We start from the raw sequence: 26142 nt of genomic DNA on the forward strand, positions 1-26142 counted from the left end.
GGGTCAGCAGCACACAGTGTCCTTGTTTAAATGTACACTGGCGGCCAAAACTTTGGAATCATGTACAGATTTTGCTCTTGTGGAAAAAAAATTGGTACTTTTATTCATCAAAGTGGCATTCAACTGACCACAATGTATAGTCAGGATATTAATAACATGAAAAATGTATATTATAATTTGAAAAAAAATATATAACTACTTCAAAGAGTTCTCATCAAAAAATCCTCCACATGCAGTAATGACAGCTTTGCAGATCCTTGGTATTCTAGCTGTCAGTTTGTCCAGATACTCAGGTGACATTTCACCCCACGCTTCCTGTAGCACTTGCCATAGATGTGGCTGTCTTGTTGGGCACTTCTCACGCACCTTACAGTCTAGCTGATCCCACAAACGCTCAATGGGGTTAAGATCCATAACACTCTTTTCCAATTATCTGTTGTCCAATGTCTGTGTTTCTTTGCCCACTCTAACCTTTTCTTTTTGTTTTTTGTTTCAAAAGTGGCTTTTTCTTTGCAATTCTTCCCATAAGGCCTGCACCCCTGAGTCTTCTCTTTACTTTTGTACATGAAACTGGTGTTGAGTGGGTAGAATTCAATGAAGCTGTCAGCTGAGGACATGTAAGATGTCTATTTCTCAAACTAGAGACTCTGATGTACTTATCCTCTTGTTTAGTTGTACATTTGGCCTTCCACATCTCTTTCTGTCCTTGTTTGAGCCAGTTGTCCTTTGTCTTTGAAGACTTTTGTGTACACCTTTGTATGAAATCTCATCCTCAGGGTCTTTGTTTTAGTTGCCTTACATCTTAGGAATACGGAATGCAGAGGCTATTAATAGTTTTGTTGCTGTTTCATTACTGATGGTCTGTGATTCAACTGACCCTGTGATCCAGTGCTCCACTGAGTGTTTCACAAGGTATTGGGAAACTCACACATCTTAGCTAACAAAATATACTCTTCGGATTTTCAGTAACCCGATGACATGCCAGACTTAAACATAAGCAACATTCTTAGTGAACAAAAAGATAATGATTGCACTGTGCAGATATATATATATATATATATATATATATATATATATATATATATATATATATACTGTATATTTTTCTTGTACAAAAACATACAAAAAGCACGGGATGTGGTCTGTAATCACACAGAACTGAACACTTTGAATTAACAACAGCCAATAACACCTGCTCAGTCTAATATGTGTCCTAACCAGATGTCAAATGATTCCAGCGACAAGCAATTTGTTTGTCCACACTGAACACGAAACTGGTGCGCATAACACATAAAAACCATATTTGATATTTACTATACAGGTATTCGGAACAGGATATTAAACCAATAAGATTTCACGGTAGGCAGGGTTACCCACCAAGTACCACTCTGCAAAAATAGAAACCAATTGGCTGACAAAAAAAATTTACTGTTACTGGTTAGGACAATAAATCAGATTTACATGGAGGACATAGCTTTTATTTTGTTGTTTGGTGTTGCATCTTGACTAGTTACACATACAGTGTATGGTATGTATAATGTATAATTTATTCCTAGAGAATGTTTTGTAAGTGTTGTATGTATTTAATAATTATAACAATGCAACAAAGCTGTTAGGATAGGTGGAGTAAGGTGTGGTAACTAGCATATTTAAAATACAGAAATATAGCTCAATGTACTTTTATTGCACCTAACCATTACAAAGTCCATTTTATGACATGAACAAATGTATTGCTCTTTGAGGGGAGACCACTAGCTACTCTAGTTAGCTGGCTAATGGTAGACACATCAATGGAGATTCCACTTTGAATAAAGTTAAAAAGAGAGAAAATAAAACATGAAGAAATGAACTGGCATATGGGAGTACTCACAAAGAATACACACAGCATGAGGTTAAAACTAAACAAATATCAGCAAAATGATGGTAACCAAATGAATGAAGTTACAAGACCACATAGCAAATCATACACTGTTCATGCCTGCCTTTTTATGTACATGTTTTAAATTAACAGCGGTTAAATGTTGTAGTGCCTTGTAGGATCTCCATCCTGCATCAAAACCTTCTAATTCAACCATCACAGACTTACATTTATTATATTTTAACAAATATTAATCAATGAGTACATTGCTAGACTTTCTGCCAATAAATATATTTTCCTTAGATAAGCCTTCATTATGTTTTATAATCATGTAATTACATAAACATATTCAAAGTCATCTGTAACATAATATTTTGTTTAATGCATCTATCTGAAAAGCTCTAGGCTACAAAAGCCTATAATTGGTGAGAAAAGTCAGGACTGATAGTAATTAGATGCAGATGTTTGGAAAATGTGATTCACAAGATTTGAGCCCAAAGTTCTAAAGTGGTTTTTTTTATTATTTATTATCCCATAGCCATGTATATGAATTAGCCCCTTATTCTATTTCTGTGCTCAGTATCATTGAAGATAATGCTTAATTATTACAGGCCTTATTAATGGTTCTCTCTGACCTCTACTCCTTCATTTGTTGATCTTTGTAATCCTTGTTCTCTCATCTGTCTCTTGCCGTTGTAACACCCTTCTTTCAAAGGTTTAGTCATGCTCTAAGAACATTCCAAAGTTATCCATGTGGCAAAATGCTCTTTATCAGCACAGTCAAAACACCAGCACTCTTTATGGATGTAGCTATAATTTTAAAGGACTTCTCTTATATTTTTTATAATATTCAACATTATTAATTGATTTTTATAGGGACACATATAATAAGTAGTACCTTTTCTTCTTGGACAACATGTGTTTGGTATGATGAATGAAAGCCCCCACTCATCATTCTCCCTTCAGTCTTTCACTCAAAAAAATCACTCAAACAGTTTTACACACTAATGTACTGTCCATCTGTCAACCTAAAATCAGATTTATCATTCATCATCTTAAAACACTCAAAGGAAAAAACGCAAAAGAAAGTAAAGTAAACTAGAAGCACATCAATCATTCACTCATGAAAGAGTGGAGGCTAGTTCAGCTGTTGTATAACTGTTTTACAGTGCCAAAGTTTTAGCACTAAAACTAACGTTTTCATGTAAACTTCTTGGGGTCTTACAACCTCTACTGGGTATCAGAATGATCAAGAGAATAATAACATTCATAGCTTTACAGAAAGCTTTTCATCTAAAATAGGAATAAAAAGTTTCTAATGTTTCTTCTGTCGTATAACAAAAATGTTTTTCAGTGTGAGAGAATTTAAGAGGTTATGGGAAATAGCTGGTCATTTTGGCACAGCATGTGGGTTTCCTATACAATTTGACAGGATAAAGACTGAAGGGATCTGGGTTGTAAAGCCATTAGCACAAATGTGTGCATTAAAACTTGCTAGGTGCTGTTAGAGTGATGGAGGTGTCAACTGTCTGTAATGGCTTGACCTTGAAGGAGCTCACTCACCTCACCCTGCATGACTGACACAGTCAAAGCCTGCTGGGAGAAAAGGGCTGATGGAACACTTTTCTCGAAGGCTTAAAGGAATCGCAGATGAAACCCAAACCCACACCAAGACAGAAACAAATATTTGTCTGACTAAATAAAAACAAATGAACTTCTTTACAAACAATGACACTGATTGTCAAACAATTTAACTGAAGTAGAATAGATGATGCTTGCATCTTCACCAAACACATTTGGTGGCAATTGTTTTCCCATTTAAACATGTTCTTGATGGGTGTCTTTAACCTTTGTGCTGCATCTCACTGTTTTTTAAATGCTACATCAAGTTAAAAGTAACTGCAACTTTTAAAACACATCCTGATACACCTGCGTTCTGTTATATTTGTTGCACAGCTTGTAAATTGTTTTAGTGCAAGAACACGTTTGGTCTATTGCATACTTTAATGCATGAGGCTAAATAGGTTATTTAGAGAACATATTAGCACGTGTACGATTATACGCAAACAGAGTTTGAAATTAACACCGGCAGTGGCGGATAACTATATCACTCTTACTAGCCAGTTTGGCAGGTGACGTTTTCAGGTTTTGTCCTGCAATGAAAATTATGTGAATGTCAGGTGACTCGGGCCGCTGCTGAAGCAAATTTAATTGTATTCATCTTGTGCTCAGCACTCTATAAGCACTAAATGCCTCTCATAACTTACACGCACATCTGTGCTGGGCAAATGAAACATGCTTTAGTGTGATCTGCCGCAGCGCATTTTAGAATGCTCCAGGGATATGATTGCCAGAGCTCTGGGATAGGTCAGAGTGAAATTTGGGTGATTCAGTTGGACTTCAATCGATATCGCGCAGGCCGGCAAAGACCATAAAACTTATGTGACCCCTTTGAATTCTACAGAGAATGTTGTAGTATAAACTTCTACATGGAAGAAGTCAAACCTCTCAAACTGCAAGACAGCCCTGACATTATAAACATCAGTGAAGAGGTAAAGAGGAGACAAATATATACGTTTTTTAAATACACTTCATCATCCTTACTAAAATGTTTATTTATTTATTTATTTATTTATTTATTGTTACTGCAGTAACATTAACTGATAACTGGTATAGATTCATATGAAATCTATTTTACTTAATTTTATTACAACTGTGAAAGTTATAGTTAAAGGTTTAAATGTGTTTGGGTTATTTTTTTATTTTATTTTTCCATAACAAACATTTTTATTACACTTTTATTTAGTTAGCTAGTTTACTTATTTATTTAGAAAAGACCATCTACATTAACCTAACAACAGTGATGTGGAGCCATCCATGGTCTTATTTGTGGCAATGGCCTAATCATTACAAATGCCAATGTTAAACAATGGTAGAACAATGATAAACAGTCATATAGGCAAGTACAATTTAGAATGCATAGGGGTTTAAATGTCAGTGAATTATGGACAAATTATTGACAAAGTATCCTCCTGTTCTATCCTACTTCTGTTCTAACTGATCATGTTTACCTTCAGATATTCTAAAGCTGACTTTAGAATCATTAGGCTTGTGTTCTAGTAAACTAATACTTGTTCAAACTAAAAGTCCAAACAAATTTTGGCTGGTGAAAATGCTCAGTTGCTAGTAATGTGGCCATTTAGCCAAAAAGTTATTTTCAAACCCTGTATGCAAGATTAATTATGTAAGGAATAATTGACGATGGACCATTGAATTATTGAAAAATAATGCACACCTGAGGTAGTAATGCTGTCACGATGTGCCATGGTGTGCATTATTTTTCAGTTATTCCACTTAGACCATGGTTACCACACCTTAAGACAATGTTCAGGGTTTTATCTCAAGACATTTTCTGGTTTTCGTCCCTACAATGCTCTTGTGAGTGGAACTACTTTCTTTCGTCACAGATTCAGCATCTTGCTTTAATATGGTCTGAGCCGTCGTTGCTAGTTCGAAAACGTCACTTTTCAAAAACGGAGGATTGCGAGGTTTACACTGCTTTACTGAAGCACTTACTGGAGTAATAAGGTAGTGTGTGTGTGTGCACGTATGTATGTGTGTGAGTGTGTGTGCGGGTGAGATGAGGAGCATGAGGGTGCTTTTCAGCCGAAATTTAAATAAATGTAGTATAATATAGACATTGTTTGTCTTTCTTATCCGATGTATTTAACCAATGTCTTTAATTGGTTATTTTGTTGTGGTAGCCTGTAGGGCTCTTTGAAATAACTGAAATAATTTGTGATATGGAACCGTTATGTGGTTAAGACCTGGAACTACTTCATAGCCATGCGTTTACTTGAAAAATAATTGCACACATTAGAACATCTGTCAACCAATCAGAATCAAGCATTCAACAGACCTGTGGTATAAGTAAGGAATAACTGATGACGGACCGTTGAATTGTTGAAAAATAATGCAGTCACGACGTGCAGTGCATTATTTTTAAACAATTTAACGACCGGAGTCAATTATTCCGCTTAAACCACGGTTACCACACTTTAAGACATGGTTCAGGGTTTTATCTCAAGACATTTTCTAGTTTTCATCCCTAAAACACTCTTATGAGAGGAACTATTTTCTTTTGCCACAGATTCAGCATCTTGTTTTGATACAGTCCCAGCCTTCGTTACAAATTCGAAAACGTCACGTTAGAACTAGCAACGGAGGCTTGTGCTGCTTTACTGGAGAACTTACTGGATAATGAGGTAGTGCGTTTGTGCAAGTGTGTGAGTTAGTGTGTGTGTGTGTGTGTGTGTGTGTGTGCGTGTGTGTGTGTGTGTGTTAGTGCGTTTGTGAGTTAGTGTGTGAATTTGTGTGTGGGATCGAAAGGGAGAAACTCAGAAACTGAGAGAGATCACTTCTGGGATTACCTTTTTTTTTTTTTTTTTTTGCAGCTCTCCTCAGAAGTAACATTGCTTCAAAATCGGCAAGATGTGTGCTGCCATATTCCCGTTATAAACCTTAACAACTTTTTTTCATCTCTACTGAGATGCAGGAGTGCGCTGACATGACGACTCTGTTTTTCTTTCACGAGTGGGCCTTAAGTGTGTGCGTTATGCGTAATAATGTCAGTGTGTCCATGAGTGTGGGAATGTGTGTGTGTTAGGGGGGCACGGGGGTGTTTCTCATAGATATTTCAGATAATATAGAAATCAGAATCAAGCATTCAACAGACCTGTGGTATAAGTAAGGAATAACTGATGACGGACCGTTGAATTGTTGAAAAATAATGCAGTCACGACGTGCAGTGCATTATTTTTAAACAATTTAACGACCGGAGTCAATTATTCCGCTTAAACCACGGTTACCACACCTTAAGACATGGTTCAGGGTTTTATCTCAAGACATTTTCTAGTTTTCATCCCTAAAACACTCTTATGAGAGGAACTATTTTCTTTTGCCACAGATTCAGCATCTTGTTTTGATACAGTCCCAGCCTTCGTTACAAATTTGAAAACGTCACGTTAGAACTAGCAACGGAGGCTTGTGCTGCTTTACTGGAGAACTTACTGGATAATGAGGTAGTGCGTTTGTGCAAGTGTGTGAGTTAGTGTGTGTGTGTGTGTGTGTGTGTGTGTGTGTGTGTGTGTGTGTGTGTGTGTTAGTGCGTTTGTGAGTTAGTGTGTGAATTTGTGTGTGGGATCGAAAGGGAGAAACTCAGAAACTGAGAGAGATCACTTCTGGGATTACCTTTTTTTTTTTTTTTTTTTGCAGCTCTCCTCAGAAGTAACATTGCTTCAAAATCGGCAAGATGTGTGCTGCCATATTCCCGTTATAAACCTTAACAACTTTTTTTCATCTCTACTGAGATGCAGGAGTGCGCTGACATGACGACTCTGTTTTTCTTTCACGAGTGGGCCTTAAGTGTGTGCGTTATGCGTAATAATGTCAGTGTGTCCATGAGTGTGGGAATGTGTGTGTGTTAGGGGGGCACGGGGGTGTTTCTCATAGATATTTCAGATAATATAGAAACTGTTGTATTGATCAAGTGTATGTAGCTTTGATACAGCTCAAGCCTTCATTGCTAATCCGAAAACGTCACATTAGAATTAGCAACGGAGGATGTGCTGCTTTTCGGCACTGGAGTAAAAAGGTTTTATGTGTGTGTGTGTGTGTGTGTGTGTGTGTGTGCGCGCGTGCGTATGTATGTGTGTGTGTGAGTGTGTGAGAGCGTGTGTGTGAGCGTGTGTGAGCGTGTGTGTGCATGCACGTGCGTATGTATGTGAGCGTGTGTGAGCGTGTGTTTGTGTGTGTGTGTGAGCGTGTGTTTGTGTGTTTTTGTGTGTGCGCACGTGCGTGTGGGCAGGTTTAAGTGGTTTAAGAGGACTTTTTTTTAGGTTACAAACTGGTAATTACAAGGGTATTATGCTGTAAATGTGGTTTATGAGAACATTTCTAGTGTCCCCATAATTCAAATCACTTAAAAAACATACTAAATGATGTGTTTTTTGAAAATGTAAAAATGCAGAAAGTTTTTTGTGAGTGTTAGGTTTAGGGGTAGGGTTAGGGTATAGAATCTATAGTTTATACAGTATAAAAATCATTATGTCTATGGAGAGTCCTCATAATGATAGCTGCACCAACATGTATGTGTGAGCATGTGTAAGTGCGGGGGAGCTCAAAGGCTCTTTTTAACCGAAATCGAAATAAATGTATGATATTTTAGACATTGTTTTGAAGTTCTTAACCAATTTACTATAACCAATGACTTAGTTTTAACTGGTTATTTTTTTTGTGGTAGCCTGTAGGGCTCTTTGAAATAACTGAAATAATTTGGCGAAGTGATATGGAACCGTTATGCGGTCAAGACCTGGAACTACTTTATAGCCATGCCTTTCCTTGAAAAATAATTGCACACCTTAGAATGTCCGTGAACCAATCAGAATCAAGCATTCAACAGACCCCTTGGTATAAACATATTTAATGCATTTAAGATTAAGACCGTAAAGTTCAGGTAAATGTTGTTCTGTGTAGGGCTGCAATGGTACATGTATCTGTGCCAAACAAAATGGAAACAGGGCCTTCGGTACTGTACACCCAGTCACACGAATGATTACATATCTTAGCATGCGTGAAACCAATATTAAAACAACATATAACGAACTACACAAACTGTGTAGAACTAAAATGAAAAAGATTGCAGAGCAACACAGGACCACACAGAACCAAAACTTAACAGAACAGAGCACCAGACGGTACATTAGAAACTGCGGATCAGATAAATGCATGTGAAGTTTATACTAGCTAGCTCCCTATTTTTCCCAACTGTGATGGAACTAAACAAAATATAAATATGTTGGACTTAAATAAGCCAGATATTGAAGACCCACCTCCATCTCTAAAATCTGTTGTTTGGGAACATTTGGAAGGCGCGGTGTGAAAGTGTGAGTGCTGGGCGCAGTGAAAAAGTGTGAGGCGATCAACTGTGTTCCGCAACTGCTACCGGGTCCTTGAATAACAAATAACATGCGAGTAAGGGAAGCCGGTGGAGTTTCTGGTGCCCCCCTTGGGAGTTGGTACCCTACGCAGACTGCATAATATACGTATAGGGATCAGCGGTACTGGGAGTAATATTTCATCAGCAGGGGACATTGTCAATGCTAACAGATCCGCTCTGATAATGTGTATATTCAGATTTTCTTGAAAAAAAAAAAAAAAAAAAAAAAAACTTGAAAATTGAGCGATAAGCACAAGTGGTGAGCTGAAAGGCAAAAGACACAGAAATCTGCACTGCTAATGTCTTAATTTTGTTACAGTTATTATAATTGCATTTTTTCCCCTTGTATTATTATTTATGTTTGTGTACAATGTGCATATAAGAGGCTCTTAAGTATTGTTTTGTAATTTTGTTGAAGAAATAGTGCAACCATGTATAAATGAGCCTTCACATTAAGAACTGTTGCCCATCAGCCACTGTGTTTTCAAAATAAATAATATAAAGAAAGATCCTTGTTCATTGTTCATCATTGTTTTCCCTGCTGTACCAAAACCATACTGAACCGTAACCCCAAAACCAAGGTACGTACCGAACCATGAATTTTGCGTACCAGTGCAGCCCAAGTTACGCGTGTTACATACTCAATCATTGCATGTTTGCACTGAATTCAGTATTTTCTGCATCCAATACTGCTGTTCCAGAATGTTCTTTGCCTGTTGGTGAAATAGCTTTAGCGGCAATTGGTCCATAGGAATCTATCTATTCAAAATCTCGAATATTGGGTCTTGTTTTGACTAAGCCTTTAAACCTCAAATATCAGAGAAAGGCACAGATATGATTATCTACTAAATATTGACAGATTTAAAATGCTTGGATCAATAGGGAAACAGAGGGAATCGATACCCCTGTAAATAGTAATCAATATCCCAGTATCCTACCCAGAGGCAGAGATCATAATTAATGCAGAGCAATGGATTTTTCATGAGTGTTCATACACACACGTGAGATAAGATGCCCAGCATACATAATCAGGGTCACTAGAATGGTATTTACAAGCATGCACACAAGAACAATGGGACTCATAAACTCAGCCAGTTGTCTTGGGTCAGTCAGTAAGCTGCCTCTGTTAACAAGTCCTCTGTGAAACTGTTTCATGATTAATTTCCATTACCTCTAACCCTTACAAAATCTATAGTCTCCAACACCATATTGACACAACAATGATGCAACAATGCCATGTATAGCAAATGAATGCATAGCTTTGTGTTTCTTGACAGCGAAATATTGGGCTATGTTTGGGTAGTTGACATGAAATACGTTTGGGTTTTGACATGCTATACTCCACCTAAAAACATTTTCAAACAACATTTTATATATTTTTTTATTTTTTTAATATAATTATTATGCATATATTTCCCATGATCTTATATTAACTGAGAAACTACATGGAATATTTGTACTTTAAAATCAATAAATAATGTATGCAATTCAAAGGCAAAATGCAGTAACTACAAATTTTTGTCAAAATTAAGTTATGACCAAAATCTACGATCTGTCCTGTGACAGATGGGTTTGGCTCAGCTATTCTCATATTCAGAGAAAATGCAGTGTAAAAATTATGGTAAATACAAAATACATACTAAAGCCAAATATTTTAATCCTTTTTTTCTCAGTTTCAGTCATGGTATTTTCCGTTTGAAGGGGAGATGTGTCACACCACAGAACCATTTAAAATGAACCATTAAAGGGAAAAAAATATTAAAAACTGTGAAAAATGGAAAAGAAATGGTGACTAGTCACTGCACCTAAAATATAGGCATTCCTTATACATTCATAGATTTTTTAACCTAACATCTTGATAAAAAAAAAGGGTAATAGATATGTTATGCATCAACTACCAATTTGCAGTTGCAGTCTCCAATTAGGTAGCGTAGGCAGCACGGTGGTATATGTAAAATGTAAAAAACTCTCTAAGATGTCCTTATTAGTTTGCTGCACATCTCCACATCCTTTTCCTTGGGCTTTCCAACTGCTGCTTCTCATTATTTGTTTTTAACCTGTTTTCCTGTTGTTGTTTTTTTCCATTACAGCCATGGCACGAAATATCTTACTCTCATTTTAGTGGTAAACTGTTATCCTGAATTTCTCTTAAAACAAAAAAGACAAACTTTTCTGTACTGAACATTTAATCTTTTTTTCATTCTCAAAGTCCTCTCCTCTACAGCTGTTATCACTAGCCCTTCAAGGAAGCTCTACAGACAGATTCACAGAATTCAAACTCCCGTCATTTTATGCACATCTCCCTGTCCCTTGAGATTTTTTTTATTAAATATTTTGGCTAATGTGATTATGCTATTAGCAACAAAAATACCTTTCAATATACAATTTTTAAATCCAAAAAATTCTGCAGAGTTTTCCTCACAATCAGGACAGACATGTGAAAAAAGTGTGCAGATTCCATGTGGGCCTTTAGTAGTTGTCTCTCTGAGTTATAAATTAATTGATCAGTGATTGGCATTTTGGTAAAGCATGCCAGTCATCGATTATTGAGCCAAGCCAGGAATTGTTTTTTCAGTTTAATAGTGTTTGATGGAAATGTGTGTCATTCTTCTTTTAGATTACAAAGCTCAAAACAGTTCATCATCCTGCAATTGTTCTGCCAGGAGTATCTCACGCTATAGGCTCAAGATGATCTGGAAGAGGTCCTGGAATATATGAGATGTATTGATTTAGATCCTTACAGGATCAGAACCAGATGAAACAGCCCACCGTCTAGACAAATAAGGTTTATGACAAACTTTCACTCTCACAAACAGGTCTGTGTCAAGATTAAAAAAGTGCCATTATCAATGAGGTTGTTTAACATAAAAAAAGATGATATAACTTTATCACTGTGAAAAAGATATCATCAGGAGCACTTTGAGGTGTATGTGTACTTCCTTCTGATTTGAATGCCTTTTATTCAGTTGCTTCCTAGGCCTTAAGACCTAATAGGGATGCAAATCCATATAAATGCATGCTATCATCACAATCTATTCATTTAGCTAGATTTAATATGCAAAGACATACAGTAGATAAGCAACAGTTAGCAATTCAAAATGTAAATGTTGACCTATACATTATGGCTGCTTGTCAGAATGTCATGGCAAAGCCATGTGTTAATATATAATTAATTATATTAAAACTGTTTGATTAAAAAGTCAACATGTGGGTTTGTATTCACAGTTAAACACCAGTCCATCAAATCCAATAACTGTGTTCTAAGTATTTTTAAAAATGCATACATTGAATATTCTCTTTATAATATATTTCACACAATGGCTTTGACATAAGCAATTAATTCAAATATTTTGTCATCCATCTATTAATAGCGATCAAACACTCAATGGTGGTGAATCAATATTTAAAGCTCAGGGGAAGAGCAATTATTACGTGTAATGTTGATATAGTGTTGGCACCAAACAGAGACATTGCAGGATTGAGTACAGAGACTGCAGCAGAGGACAGATTATTTTTAGAGCTGCAGGGACCCAAGAGGTCTTCCTCCTGGCAATGTCCATCACTTCCTAAACGTGGGTCATGTTGCCCACCAGAGATGGATTATCAAAACCCACCCAAGAGCTTGTTGGAGGCAAGAACTCAGAAAATTGTACATCTCGCTTTGCTCTGCTGACTAAAGCCTCTTTCACTTGTGCTCTGAAGTTTAATTAAACAATGGAATTTTATTTTGGCATATAAAAAAAATAATAAAAAAAAAATTAAAAAAAACATGAAACTTTGGAATTTGTAGGTCATTATATTGTAATCATGACGTGGTCATTCACTGTTTGATACTTCCTACTATTATTTGTTCAGCTTTCAATTCTTTGAAACATGAAAGCAAAACATTTGTTGTGATTTAGTGTTTTTTTTTTCTTCTCTGTTTATTTCTTGTTTTTTGTCTTTTGTAAATTCTGAAAACAACAACAACAATAAATAATAATAATAATAATAATAACTATGAACTCTTTCTTTAAACTGTCAGTCCACAAATTTCAGAATTTGTTTTTGGAAAGGCTATTATTTACAGTGCTTGGAAAAATGATTGAAATCCTTGTTATTATGGCAGTATCTGGCTACAGAATATGTGCAGTGGCATTCTAATACACTCAGGAAATAATTCTCATCCTGTGGACAAAGCTTATGTGAGCTTATTTTGTCTATATATAGTAGTTTGTGGTCTCAGGATTCTGCTTCAACCTTCTAATGATTGTAGAGTGCATTTTGATTTTGAAATACATTAACATATATACATGCTGTGATTGTTTTTATATTTTTTTCAGCATATTATGAAAACAGTATTATTAGTTTGTAGACAGGACTGTCTCTTGTATTTGCACTTAGGAATTACCATTAATCTTTATGATTTTAGAAAACGTGATCCAGAAGGTTAACATTTCAAAACCACTTGTATTATTGAGTGGACATTAAAGAAAATAATTTATACCTTTGAAAATAAATACAAAACTGTTTAATTAACGATGAAATATAAATTCCATCTGAGAGATCTTAATAAATATAATATGAGAAAGGAGCTTTGGTATATTTCTTACTCTATATTTCCCCCTCTACTTTCTCTTTTTCTGCCTGTTTTCACTTTTGTCATTTTTTGGTAAATTAAAATAAATTTTAGGATTAAGAGCATCTGTTTTTCCAAGTTCCTAATCTAGGGAGAGTTTTATAGTTTTTCCCTGAGTGATTCCAGACAGAATTATTGTAGGATAAAATTGTAAGTAATTTATTGTTGTTAATGTAATAAACACACCTTTCTTCCTAACTCATCAACACTCATAACCCCTTCCAGCCTTGTTACAGCCTTTTTCTCTCAGTCTGCAATTATTCATCCAATTCAGGCATTAATTATCATGTAGATCATCTTGAAGGTAGCAGTTCTGCTGATTGGAAAATCATTTAGTAGTGAGATCCAATCAGTGGAACTTAATTATCAAGTGGACAATTTTACTGAGACCAGCAGTTGCACTATGACCTACTGTATAAACCAATTACTATATTGAGATGCAAATGGTAACATACAGTGGTTCTGTTTCTGATAGACTCTGGAAATGTTTTTTTTTTTTTTTTTTTTCATAGTCACTTCAGTGTCTGATCTATTTATATCAGTTAATCTGCACAATGATTACTCATCAAATGTTCAAAATTCCAGACCTCACCTTAAAATTCTGTTAATGCCATTTGCACAATGAAGTTTTACTTTAGTAAATGTATCTCTAGTGCAAACAGTTACTGTAGCTGTGTGTAACCTGCATATAACCTGCACATATCAACCTGCTTTTTACCTTTTGTCCAGCTATATCAATACATTCCCACTTGTTGTTTCTCCCGCAACAATGAGTAAAACAATGATGTATGTGAGTCATGTTTTAACAAATGTAGGCAATTAAAAAGTAGTAACCAAAAAGACTCTTCAGTTATTTAATATCTCTGCTGTAGCCCATCCTTGCTGTATGCACTGATCAGAAAATCAGACCCATGGACTACAAACCACAACAGTCTGGCCTAGGCTTGATTCAAAACAGACCAAATGGACCAAGGGAAGATCAAGGTAAACTGGAGAAATGTGGTTTTATTCAGACTGGGTCTTTTTCTACCACATCAAATCAGACTGTCTGGAAGACTACACAAGGGAAGCAAATGCACAGACAGAGTTAGGGCCAGAAGTTTGGACAACAACCTACCTCAAAGACTGCTGTTATTGGTGCGGGAAGTGTGTGCAAGCACAAAGCTCTCCATGCACTGCTGACTGCTCGAAGACAATGAGCGTCTGGGCGACCTCTGGAAGCGGTTTCGCCTGCTGAGGTAGCTGCCTGCTGTCCATGTCCTCTGTCTCTTGCGGAGGTACTCCTTGTAGTTCTTGGTGAGCAGGGTGTAGAGAAATGGATTAATGCAACTGTTGCTGTAGGTCAGACAAGTGGTCAGATAGTTAATGTTGCGCTTGGCCTTGGTGGAGAGAGCCAGCGCTGGCTGGAACTGACCTAAAAGCTGCCAGATCCAGAAAGGTAGGAAGCAGGCCCAGAAGAGGAGCACAATGGTGAAGATCAGATATAGGACTTTCTGGTTTGGGAGCCTCTTGGTCTGCTTGAAGGTCTCAGTCTGAGAGATCCAGTAGGTGCGTGCGAGGCGTATGTACAGGTAGCCAATTATCACCCCTGGAGCCACAATGCTGGTTCCAAAAAGAAAGGAGATGTAGATTTTATAAGAGAGTGGGCTCAGTGTGGGTTGGCACATTGGCTTGGTGCTCTCGGTCATCAGCTGGACACCAATAATCATGGGTAAAGTCAGAATCAGGGAGGCCGTCCACACTAGCAGGGCGATTGCCTTACGGTAGCTCTTAGAGCGTTTGACTGTATCCAGTGGCTTGAGGACAGCAAAGTAACGTTCTGTGCTCATAACAGTCAGTGTGAAAATGCTGGCGTGCATGGTGAGGAAGTCCATACTAATGAGGATTCGACACCCAGCATCTCCAAAGTACCATCCCTTTAGGAAATGTGTACACACCACAAATGGAATAGTAAGTAAGTAAAGCAGATCGGCTAGAGCCAGGTTGATGATGTAGATGTACATAGAGGCAGCTGAGCGCATTGAGTGGCACATGACCACTAGCGTGTAGATATTTCCAACCACGCCCACCAGACACATTAAGGAAAGGATGGTGCCAATAGTAAATGTTGCAGCCATATCTTCAGTAGAAGCTTCTACTGGGGTCTCAGTGACATTGGAAATCTTCTCCACCATCGCCACCATGGGCTTCATAGACACAGTGGTCATCTCTACATTGGAACGAAATTAATGGTCAAAAGTGGTTAAAAAGTTGCAGAACGGTAAATTGTATCACTTTAAAGCTTATTTTGTTTAATGAATTAAATTAAAAGTATTACATGAACAATTATATAATATATTAATTATTCAGTTTTTATTTTTACCTCTGATCATAGTAAACCAACAGCAGAACAAAAGCTGTAAAGACATCCATGCCAATTACTGAAAGGGCTTATATTTCCAAAATAGCTTTGTTGCATAATCTCAAAAATCCAAAAGAGTCCAAAAAAGAGAGGAAGTTTGCATACAATGTGTAGAAAAAATTGTACAATTTATTTTTGTTGTTGTTGTTTATTGAGAGACCAAGAAGTGCAAAAGTGCAAAAAGTGCTCAGTGCAAAGACAAAACATTTTCGATTTACATCGTCATCAGTGTCCCCTTAACAATAGCACACCTGATTCTATTTATAGAGAAGGAGTATTTACTGTATTTCTCCTAATAGAATAGATTTAAGAATATACAAATGTTTGCTAAATATTATAGAAATATATTGTCTGTTCATATGGTATACTGGCATTCACAAATATTACAAAAGTAACAAAGAAAAGTTACAAAGAATATATGCATATGGAGATAAAGAAGGACACCAATTACATATAAAAAAATTACCCATTATATATATTCTATCATCTTTTATGGTTATGATACTTCAACTGTATTTTGTATCACAACCATATACCAATTATATTCATTACTCAAACAATAATTATTTTATGCACATAAATCAGTAAAGAATTACATTTTGTGTCTTACATACATTATTTGGGAAATGTCAATTATGTCAGTACAAATGTTGGTCATGCATAAATCAAGAACATGGGCATAGTACAACAATCACTCGATATTCAAAATGTCAGTACGTATTTTCAAAAGTAAACTGTACATAGTTATATTTGCAAATACACCATGATTCAAATCATAGGCATGTGCAAATTGAAATGTGTAATAATAATCCTATAGAAAACAGCTGAGGGACAAATCTTCATTCATTCCCAGGGGATGTAAAGATTTTAAATGAAATATCCATCTGGATTCTTTCTGTAGGAGTATCTGTAAATCCCTAATATTCTTAGGGGCCGTTTACACGAAAACGTTTTCAACTAAAAACGGAAAACATTTTATGTGTTTTGGCTGTTCGTTTTCATGACAACGGTATTTTGGGGCCTGAAAACGCAAACTTTTGAAAATGGGTTTCAAAGTGCAAGTTTTTGAAAATTATGCCGTTATCGTCTATTTGTAAACATACAAAAATGCAAATTTGTGAAAAGATGACGTCATGCGCACACATATTACATGTTATATAAAGAATGATGGATTGATAGGCATCAATTTGAGATGTATAATTATCAGTATGAATACTGGTGTCTGTGCAAATAACAATAATCAACAATTTATTAATTTGGAGTGTTTTGTATGGAGTGTGAAGATTCTACAGTAGGCAGAACCTGCAATTTGAAAATCTTGAAATTAATGTATGGATTCAGATGGGAAAATGTATTTGTATTTTAAATGTTATTTATTTATTTAATTTTATATTATGTACCTTTAACCTGCAATTCATTCACCCACCGCTTATGTATATAGCCTATAGACAGAGATGTGATGCCATGTACAGTATTCAATGATTTGCTTTGAATATGAAAACATGAGGCAGTGAAAATGCATGTTAGATCCAGTGTACACAAGACCTCTCTCTCCGTCAGAAGATATCCATATATCAGGGTTCTGTCTGATATCCAAAAACCAGTCAACATCAACAGCTTATTATGTTAACTTACTCTCCTACCAGCCCAAGAGTCAGCAGGGGGAATACAGAAGAAGGCAGGAGACGAACTGATGGTAAAAATTAGCAGAGTTTATCGAATAATCTTAAGAGTTCAGTCTATAGGCATGCACGCGAGTACTTCAAAACAACGCATGAGACATTCAAAACTACAGTGGCGGACTACAGGACTGTGTTTGTGCTGCTCAAGATTTTGAGTTTATTGACGCTTCTCAAGCAAAGTAATTGTAGTAATAAAGCAACCTCATCGTCCGTCCAGACAAATTGCTCGATGCTTTCGCCATCTTCATTGTTTGTATTCACCGCTCTGTGGAAGAATGCTTATGTGCGCAGGCGCGTAGTGTTTCTTTACAAAGTGACATCGCCAACTACTGGCCTGGCATGCATAATACAGCATTTTTAGTCGTTTTCGCAGATCCGTATGAACGGGGATCGTTTTGACAACATTGTCGTCTGTACACGAAACTTTTCAAAAATGCAAAGGAAAACCTTTTCCATTTTTAGTGCATCGTTATCATGTAAACGTACCCTTAGATCTATAATGTGCAAAGAGCAGAGGATCCTGAAAAAGACTGGAACAAATAGGATCGCTCTTTAAAACATACCAATGTTTTTTGATTATTTCTTTAATTTCTTGGCTGTGTTGAGAAAAAGTTGTTGTACAAACCACAGAGATATCTTTTCTATTGCTTTTGGGTGAAGGAGGAAAGGTATGAACTCTGTAAAAAGCATCATCTAGCCTCTTTTTAGGATAGCCCGAGGCGAAATGGCTTATCCATTTTTACTACCTCCATCTCAAAATCCGATTCCATCATACAGATACGCTTTACTCTCAAAAATTGTGTGTATGGTAAGCTCTTTCTTAAATACGTTGGATGCGAACTCAATGCTTGCAAAATACTGTTTTTGTCAGTGGGTTTTGTATATAATGTCATAGATAACGATCCTAAATGTAAACGGACTCTCGTATCCAAAAAGGATACTGAATTTGGGTCTATTCCAGCATTAAATTTGATAGAATCAGCCACGTTATTTAGGAAGATCAAAAAATCCCCAAAGTTTTCTTTAGATCCCCTGAAAATGCAAAAAACTTTATTGACATATCTTTTCTACATCAAAATGTATTTGGAAAAGGGTTATTATTCCAAATAAATTTTTGTTCCAGAAAACCCATAAAAACACAGGCATAGTCGAGGGAAAATTTTGAACCTATAGCAGCTCCCAGATTATCGTGATAATAGCGATCCTCAAATAAGAAATCATTATTAAAAAGAAGCATGGACGTCATTTCAAGAATAAAATTATATAGTGGAGTTTTATCAATTCTTGAATCAAGGAAAACTCGATAGCTTCCAAACCCATATTATGTGGGATGTTGGTGTATAAAGAAGTCACATCTAATGTGACCAGAAAGATATTTGCATCACAATTTTCAAAGTGGACATCTTTCAACTGTTGTATAAAATCACCCGCATCCTTCAAACAAGATAGAAGTTGTTCCACCAACAGTTTAAGAATTCAATCGACATAATGAGATATGGGTTCCAAAAGACTTTCATTAGAGGCCACAATAGGGTGACCAGGAGGATGAATCAAAGATTTATGAACTTTAGGCAAGACATACATGACAGGAGTTACTGGAAAATTCTTAATAAGATACTTCAATTCCACTGGGCTAATCAAACCTTTATCACATGCATCATGTGTAAAACGGATACTCCAACAGAAAGAATCCAGATGGATATTTCATTTAAAATCTTCATGAACAGTTTAATTTAGAAAATATGTGTAGACACTTTGAATATCGGGTGATTGTTGTACTCATGCCCATGCCCATGTTCTTGAATTTTGCATGACCAACATTTGTATTGACATAATTTACATTTCCCAAAGAATAATGTATGTATGACTCAAAATGTAATTCTTCGCTGATTTATGTGCATACAATAATTCTTCTTTGAGTAATGAATTTTATTAGTATATGGTTGTGATACTAAATACAGTTGAAGTTATTAGTTTACATACACTTAGGCTGAAATCATTAAAACTCATTTTTTAACCACTTCACAGATTTAATATTAGCAAACTATAGTTTTGGCAAGTCGTTTAGGACATCTACTTTGTGCATGACACAAGTAATTTTTCCAACAATTGTTTACAGACAGATTGTTTCACTTTTAATTGACTATATCACAATTCCAGTGGGTCAGAAGTTTACATACACTAAGTTAACTGTGCCATTAAGCAGCTTGGAAAATTCCAGAAAATGATATCAAACCTTTAGACAGTTAGCCAATTAGCTTCTGATAGGAGGTGTACTGAATTGGAGGTGTACCTGTAGATGTATTTTAAGGCCTACCTTCAAACCTAGTGCCTCTTTGCTTGATATCATGGGAAAATCAAAAGAAATCAGCCAAGACTTCAGAAAAACAATTGTGGACCTCCACAAGTCTGGTTCATCCTTGGGAGCAATTTCCAAGTGCCTGAAGGTACCACGTTCAACTGTACAAACAATAGTACTCAAGTATTAACATCATTGGACCACGCAGCCATCGTACCACTCAGGAAGGAGACCCATTCTGTCTCCTAGGGATGAACGTAGTTTGGTGCGAAAAGTGCAAATCAATCCCAGAACAACAGCAAAGGACCTTGTGAAGATGCTGGAGGAAACAGGTAGACAAGTATCTATATCCACAGTGAAACGAGTCCTATATCGATATAACCTGAAAGGCTGCTCAGCAAAGAAGAAGCCACAGCTCCAAAACCACCATAAAAAAGCCAGACTACAGTTTGCAAGTGCACATGGGGATAAAGATATTACTTTTTGGGGAAATGTCCTCTGGTCTCTTGAAACAAAATGGCCATAATGACCATTGTTATGTTTGAAGGAAAAAGGGTTGCAAGCTGAAGAACACCATCCCAACCGTGAAGCATGGGGGTGGCAGCATCATCTTGTGGGGGTGCTTTGCTGCAAGAGGGACTGGTGCACTTTACAAAATAGATGTCATCATGAGGAAGGAAAATAATGTGGATATATTGAAGCAACATCTCAAGACATCAGCCAGGAAGTTAAAGTTCAGTTGCAAATGGGCCTTCCAAATGGACAATGACCCCAAGCATACCTCCAAAGTTGTGGCAAAATGGCTTAAGGACAACAAAGTCAAGGTATTGGAGTGGCCACCACAAATACCTGCCCTCAATCCGATAGAATATTTGTGGGTAGAACTGAAAAAATGTGTGCGAACAAGGAGGCTTACAAACCTGACTCAGTAACACCACTTCTGTCTGGAGGAATGGGCCAAAATTCCAGCAACTTATTGTGAGAAGCTTGTGGAAGGCTGCCCAAAACGTTTGACCCAAATTAAACAATTTAAAGGCAATGATACCAAATAATAACAAAGTGTATGTAAACTTCTGACCCAGTGGGAATGTGATGAGAAATAAATGCTGAAATAAATAATTCTCTACTATTATGACATTTCACATTCTTAAAATAAAGCAGTGATTCTAAATGACCTAAGACAGGGAACATTTTCTATGATTAAATGTCAGGAATTGCGAAAAACTGAATTTTAATGTATTTGGCTAAGGTGTATGTAAAATTCTGATTTCAACTGTATATAATGGGTAATTGTTAATATGCAATTGGTGTCCCTCTTTATCTCCTGATATATATATATATATATATATATATATATACATAGATTCTTAACTTTTCTTTGTTCTTTTGTAATACATGTGAATGCCAGTATACCATACAAAGAGACAATATATGTCTATAATATTTAGCAAACATTTGTATATTCTTAAGTCTATTCTATTAGGAGAAATATGGTAAATACTCCCTCTCTATAAATAGAATCAGGGGCTGGATTCATGAAAATGTTCTTAAGAAAAAAATTAAGAAAGTTCTTAGGATAAATGATAAGTTCCTAAGAATGTTCCTAAGTGCAATTCTTGAAGTTCTAAAATATTTTCTTAATAACATATATATATATATATATATATATATATATATATATATATATATATATATATATATATATATATATATATATATATATATATATATTTTTTTTTTTTTTTTCTACAAGCCATCATTTCTACAAGAATAAAAAGACTCAGTACTCAGTACTTCAGCATTGGTAAATCGTAACAATACATTTATCTATTAACCTATTTTTATTTTTATTTAATTTTTTTTTATTTAAAGTAGCAAGCACATCGCGATATTTTTTTTTGAATGTAAAGTGCATGTGTTAGTTTAACGACATTAACCGTCATGGGAGAATTTACTTGCTGCTACCCATCTAACACTAACCCTAACTTTTAATTTGACATGGAGGAAAAGAAAAGAAACAAAGAGCTGGATGTTCTTGTTGAGGAAATTACTGCAAGGAAAAGTTCTCCTTAGGAAGCTTGATAATAATATCACGTTGTAAGTACGAGGCAGGTAAATGGGAAAAGGTGGCAAAGTCTGTCTCCACTGTGCCCAACTTCGATAGGGATGTGGATGGGGGTGAAAAAGAAAGACTCAGCTTTCTAATGTTATAATTAATATGTTTCTATGAACTCTAAATAGCAGAGAGTGCTATATGCAGTGCATCTATTAGCATGATCGGTCACCACATTAAGAAGCTTCAAAACAACATTTATTGTTTAAATTTGGTGATAAGATTTACATGATTTACAAGCTGAAAATAAAAATATAATTAAACACAAAACAGTCAAAAAGGTTTTTTGGTCTAAAATAAAATTTCTATGTAAACAGTCCACTGTGACTTCAGACTCAACATGAAAAACCCAGTAAATTCATTAAACATCTTACCTTTTAGGATTTAAGGCAACTGTGAGGTTATCCAAACTTTAAGATTTTAATTATGACAATATTTTTTTTTTTTTTTTTTGAGAATTTGAATGCTTCTTAAGTTTTTTCTTAAGAACAATCATAAGAAAAAAGATAAGAACTTTATTAAGATGTTTATTCAGGAATACAAAATGTTCTAAACTTTTTTCTTAACTTACAAATTAAGAAGAAAATGGTAGTTAAGAAGAAATTTCTTCTTAAGAACTTTTCGCAAATCCGGCCCCAGGTGTGCTATTGTTAACGGGACACTGATGACGATGTAAATCAAAAACGTTTTGTCTTTGCACTGAGCACTTTTTGGACTTAAAATAATAAAAATAAAAATAAAATAAAAAATAAAATAATTTTTTTTTTAAGACTTTTTCTACACTGTGTGAGCTTCCTCTCTTTTTTGGACTTACCTGTGATGATACACATAGAATCAGATATTTTTCTCAAAATACTATGTGCTACGTTTAAGAAAATCATCACTCGTTATCAATGAAAAATTTAAAAAATATTCTGGGTTCAATAGAAGTCAATGTCAGTTGACAACGTAATTATTTTGACTTGTCCATCCTTTTCTTAAAAAAAAAAAAAAAGCAAAAATCGACTGAAGCTTAGAGTGAAGGTAAGAGTGAAGCACTTACAAAGGAAGTAAATGAGGCCAATTTTTGGAGGGTTTAAATGCAGAAATGTGAAGCTTATAATTTGATAAAGCAATTGTTGTACATACATTTTTCTGTTAAAGCTAGTGTATTATTTGAGCTGAAAAATTGTTTAAATAGTCATTTTTATGATAATTTTAGGATTCACAGCGTTACGTCGTCACATCAGTGAAGTTGTAAAATTGGATATAACTTTACACAGAAAAGGTTAGTAAGCTAAAACAAATATTGTTAAGTCTAGTGGCTGTATTTTTGAATCTGAATATTTTAACATTTTATGGATTGGCCACATTCACTTCTATTGTAAGTGCCTCACTGACTAACCCAGATTCTTGCTTTTTTAAAGAAAAGGAGGGACAAGTTGAAATAAATTTTTGTGGTAATCACCATTATGCCACATTTGCTGTCGACAGAGCTTGTGTTCAACCCAGATTAGTGGTCAGCATAGTACAGCAATCGTGGATGAACTTTCTCTCAAACTTTATTTAATTCATTTATTGTAAGTTGCCATTTAATAAGCAATTCCAATCAAATTACTAATAATTTTGCATGAATGTATTATGTGATATATATATATATATATATATATATATATATATTAGAAATATTTTATTTTTAAGCCAGACTCTGCACCCTGAAATTATAGAGACATTCTTATCTTTTATAACAGTTAAGGCATTTTGGACAACTGACCTCCAGAGTCAAATTGAATTCACTAAGGGGAAAATAATAATGCTTTACCTTTTCTGAATTCCACAGGCAGTATAGCTCCAAGCCCGGAGATGTTTAGCATTTACAATAAGTCCAACTCATGGTTTCTCCTTGGAGTTATCACCACTTGTCATGCAAAATTATCCTTGTATGGCAAAATAAAAATAAAAATTCCAGTACACAAAAATAGATCACTTAAACTGTGTCATGTGTGTAAGAACACACAAAGCCTGTCAATAACAATAATTAAAAACAAATGCAAACGAGACATTCAAAATGAGTCATAGACAGGTGCTTTACCCATGTAGGGAAAAACTTATTTTTTCTTCAGCAGAACACTCACTAAATCACAGATCTTAGAGTCAGGTGTGAAAAAATCCTTACAGGTTCAGAACAAGAAAAGTGGTACAAGGGGAGACAAAGGGGAGAATCGCACAAGGAGGCGATCACTTTGAGCTACGGCTGGATTTCGGAACCATCTCCTCCACTGACAGAGTGTGTGCCTGTGTGGGGTAGGAGAGAGAAAGAACTCACACTAGCACAGAGTGGGAGGGGAAATGAGAGAGAGGAGGGCGAGGGAGAGAAGAGAGAGAGAGATTGGTTGTTGTGGGGTAAAGAGGAAAAGCATTCTGAGGAGGTATTCTGGAAATGTGTGTCAAATGAGCTACTACCTAAGCTTATTCAATCATGTAGCAGACAGGAGATTGCCACTCAAGGGGAATCATACTGTATGAAACATTTGTGTATTTGTGTCTCCAAATAAAAAGTAGTAATAATAAAACACAGCACACAATGTACCACAATAAGCTTCCCTCACAAACTGAATTCTACAAGAATTTCAAGCAAACTAGATTAATGTAAATTTTTTTGACTGAGGCTTTATTCTGCTCCCGACTTGTTGGTGTGCTTCATGATGTTGAAAAACTCTTTGAGCATGGGTGTGCCTGTCACAGCTATCTCCCCTTGCAGTTACATACTCCCTTCCTTATTGGGCCACAAGGGGGCCCCTTATAACTCTCTAATTGATCCATAACAGCTGCCTGAGTCTTTCTCGCAGATTTTAGTATAGTTAGAAAATAAAAATAATGTAAAAAACGACCTGGCTTTGCAGGCCCTCTGGTGGCTCAGGGGCCCTAAGCAGCTGCTTATACCACTTATAGCTAGAAATGGCCCTGACACTTACCTTTTGACAAATCGTTTATCCACCAATAATTATGGCACTTTTTTCCAAAAGGTTGCGTCTCTAAATAATGTCTTGTCAAATCAGAAAGACTATTCTCAGCAGGTACTTAATTCATACCTGGAAGTTTTGATGCTTTTATGAAAGAACGCATGCTTTGTTCAGTTTTTCAGAAGGTTACCCTTAGGCAAAGGAATCCACATTCGAGGACATTAGCTTGTTTATGACTCTAGTGCTGAAAGATGTGTTGAAATGGCACAGATTTGGAATAACCTTTATACAGCCTACTCCTACATTTGTACTGGATCTGCTGTATCATGGCATACATTTTTTTTTTTTTTTTATTATAAATTTTTTTCTCAGAATTGGTAGTTTTTTTCTGACTAAGAGTTTAATTTTTGTCTGGTTGCATGGCCTGGTTAGCCCCAGTTGGTAGATGCCATAATTATACCATCTGGTTCTGAAAAGCATTTTTCTCCATTGACAGCATTTAAATTTGCCAGTGTATTCTGATATATATATATATTTTACATAATTTTTTATAATTTATTCACTCATTCACTCGAGACCCTGTGCAGCCTTAAAGGGACTCAGAATTCAGTGTATTTTTTTAGTTAAAGCTGCATTACAGAATTTTGTGCTCTGGCATGTTCAAATTAAAGCAAAACCAATGAATCTCGTGAACAGCATTCTCTTGTAAACAAATCAAGCTGCACTTCCAGTTGTATTATGTCAGTTCTCGCGTGAACATGCCAATGTGCTTACGTCACGTGAGAGGCGGAGGAAACCGAGTTCCGTTGTGGACAGGCATCAGAGAGCAACCGGAAGTAAACAATTGTAGTGAAAAGGACTTAAATGTTGATCTGTTTCTCACCCAAAGCAATCGTATCGCTTTAGAAGACAATCATTTAACCACTAGAGTCGTATGGATTGCTTTTACTACAATTGTGCTTATTGGAGTTTTAAAGTGCTAATCACCATCCACTTGCATTGTATGGACCTACTGAAATATTCTTCTAAAAATCTTCATTTGTGTTCAGCAGAAGAAAAAAAGTCATACACATCTGGGATGGCATGAGGGTGAGTAAATTATGAGAGAATTTCCATTTTTGGGTGAACTAATCCTTTAAGAAATCTGTTTTGAAAACAATGTTAATGTTTTCGCTAGTGGCACAGTGCAGCTAACGCCATGGTTACTTGTGTAACCTCCATTCCCTGATGGA

The 26142-nt window shown here is 35.8% G+C and overlaps 1 protein-coding gene across 1 annotated transcript in view; it reads right to left on the reverse strand.

Annotated features, from left to right (window-relative positions):
• LOC127426996 (urotensin-2 receptor-like) overlaps positions 1–24223 on the reverse strand; it is a 79269-nt gene extending 55046 nt beyond the window's left edge. The window contains exons 1-2 of the mRNA XM_051674272.1: positions 23770–24223; positions 14591–15682 (exon numbers count right to left, since the gene is read on the reverse strand). Of these exons, the coding sequence (XP_051530232.1) occupies positions 14592–15682; positions 23770–23821 (1143 nt within the window). The 5' untranslated portion in view covers positions 23822–24223 and the 3' untranslated portion in view covers position 14591. The remainder of the gene's footprint in view (positions 1–14590; positions 15683–23769) is intronic.
• Between the last annotated feature and the right edge of the window lie 1919 nt (positions 24224–26142).

This window comes from Myxocyprinus asiaticus, chromosome 36 (assembly GCF_019703515.2).
Source record: "Myxocyprinus asiaticus isolate MX2 ecotype Aquarium Trade chromosome 36, UBuf_Myxa_2, whole genome shotgun sequence".
In the NCBI taxonomy this organism is placed as follows: Eukaryota; Metazoa; Chordata; class Actinopteri; order Cypriniformes; family Catostomidae; genus Myxocyprinus; species Myxocyprinus asiaticus.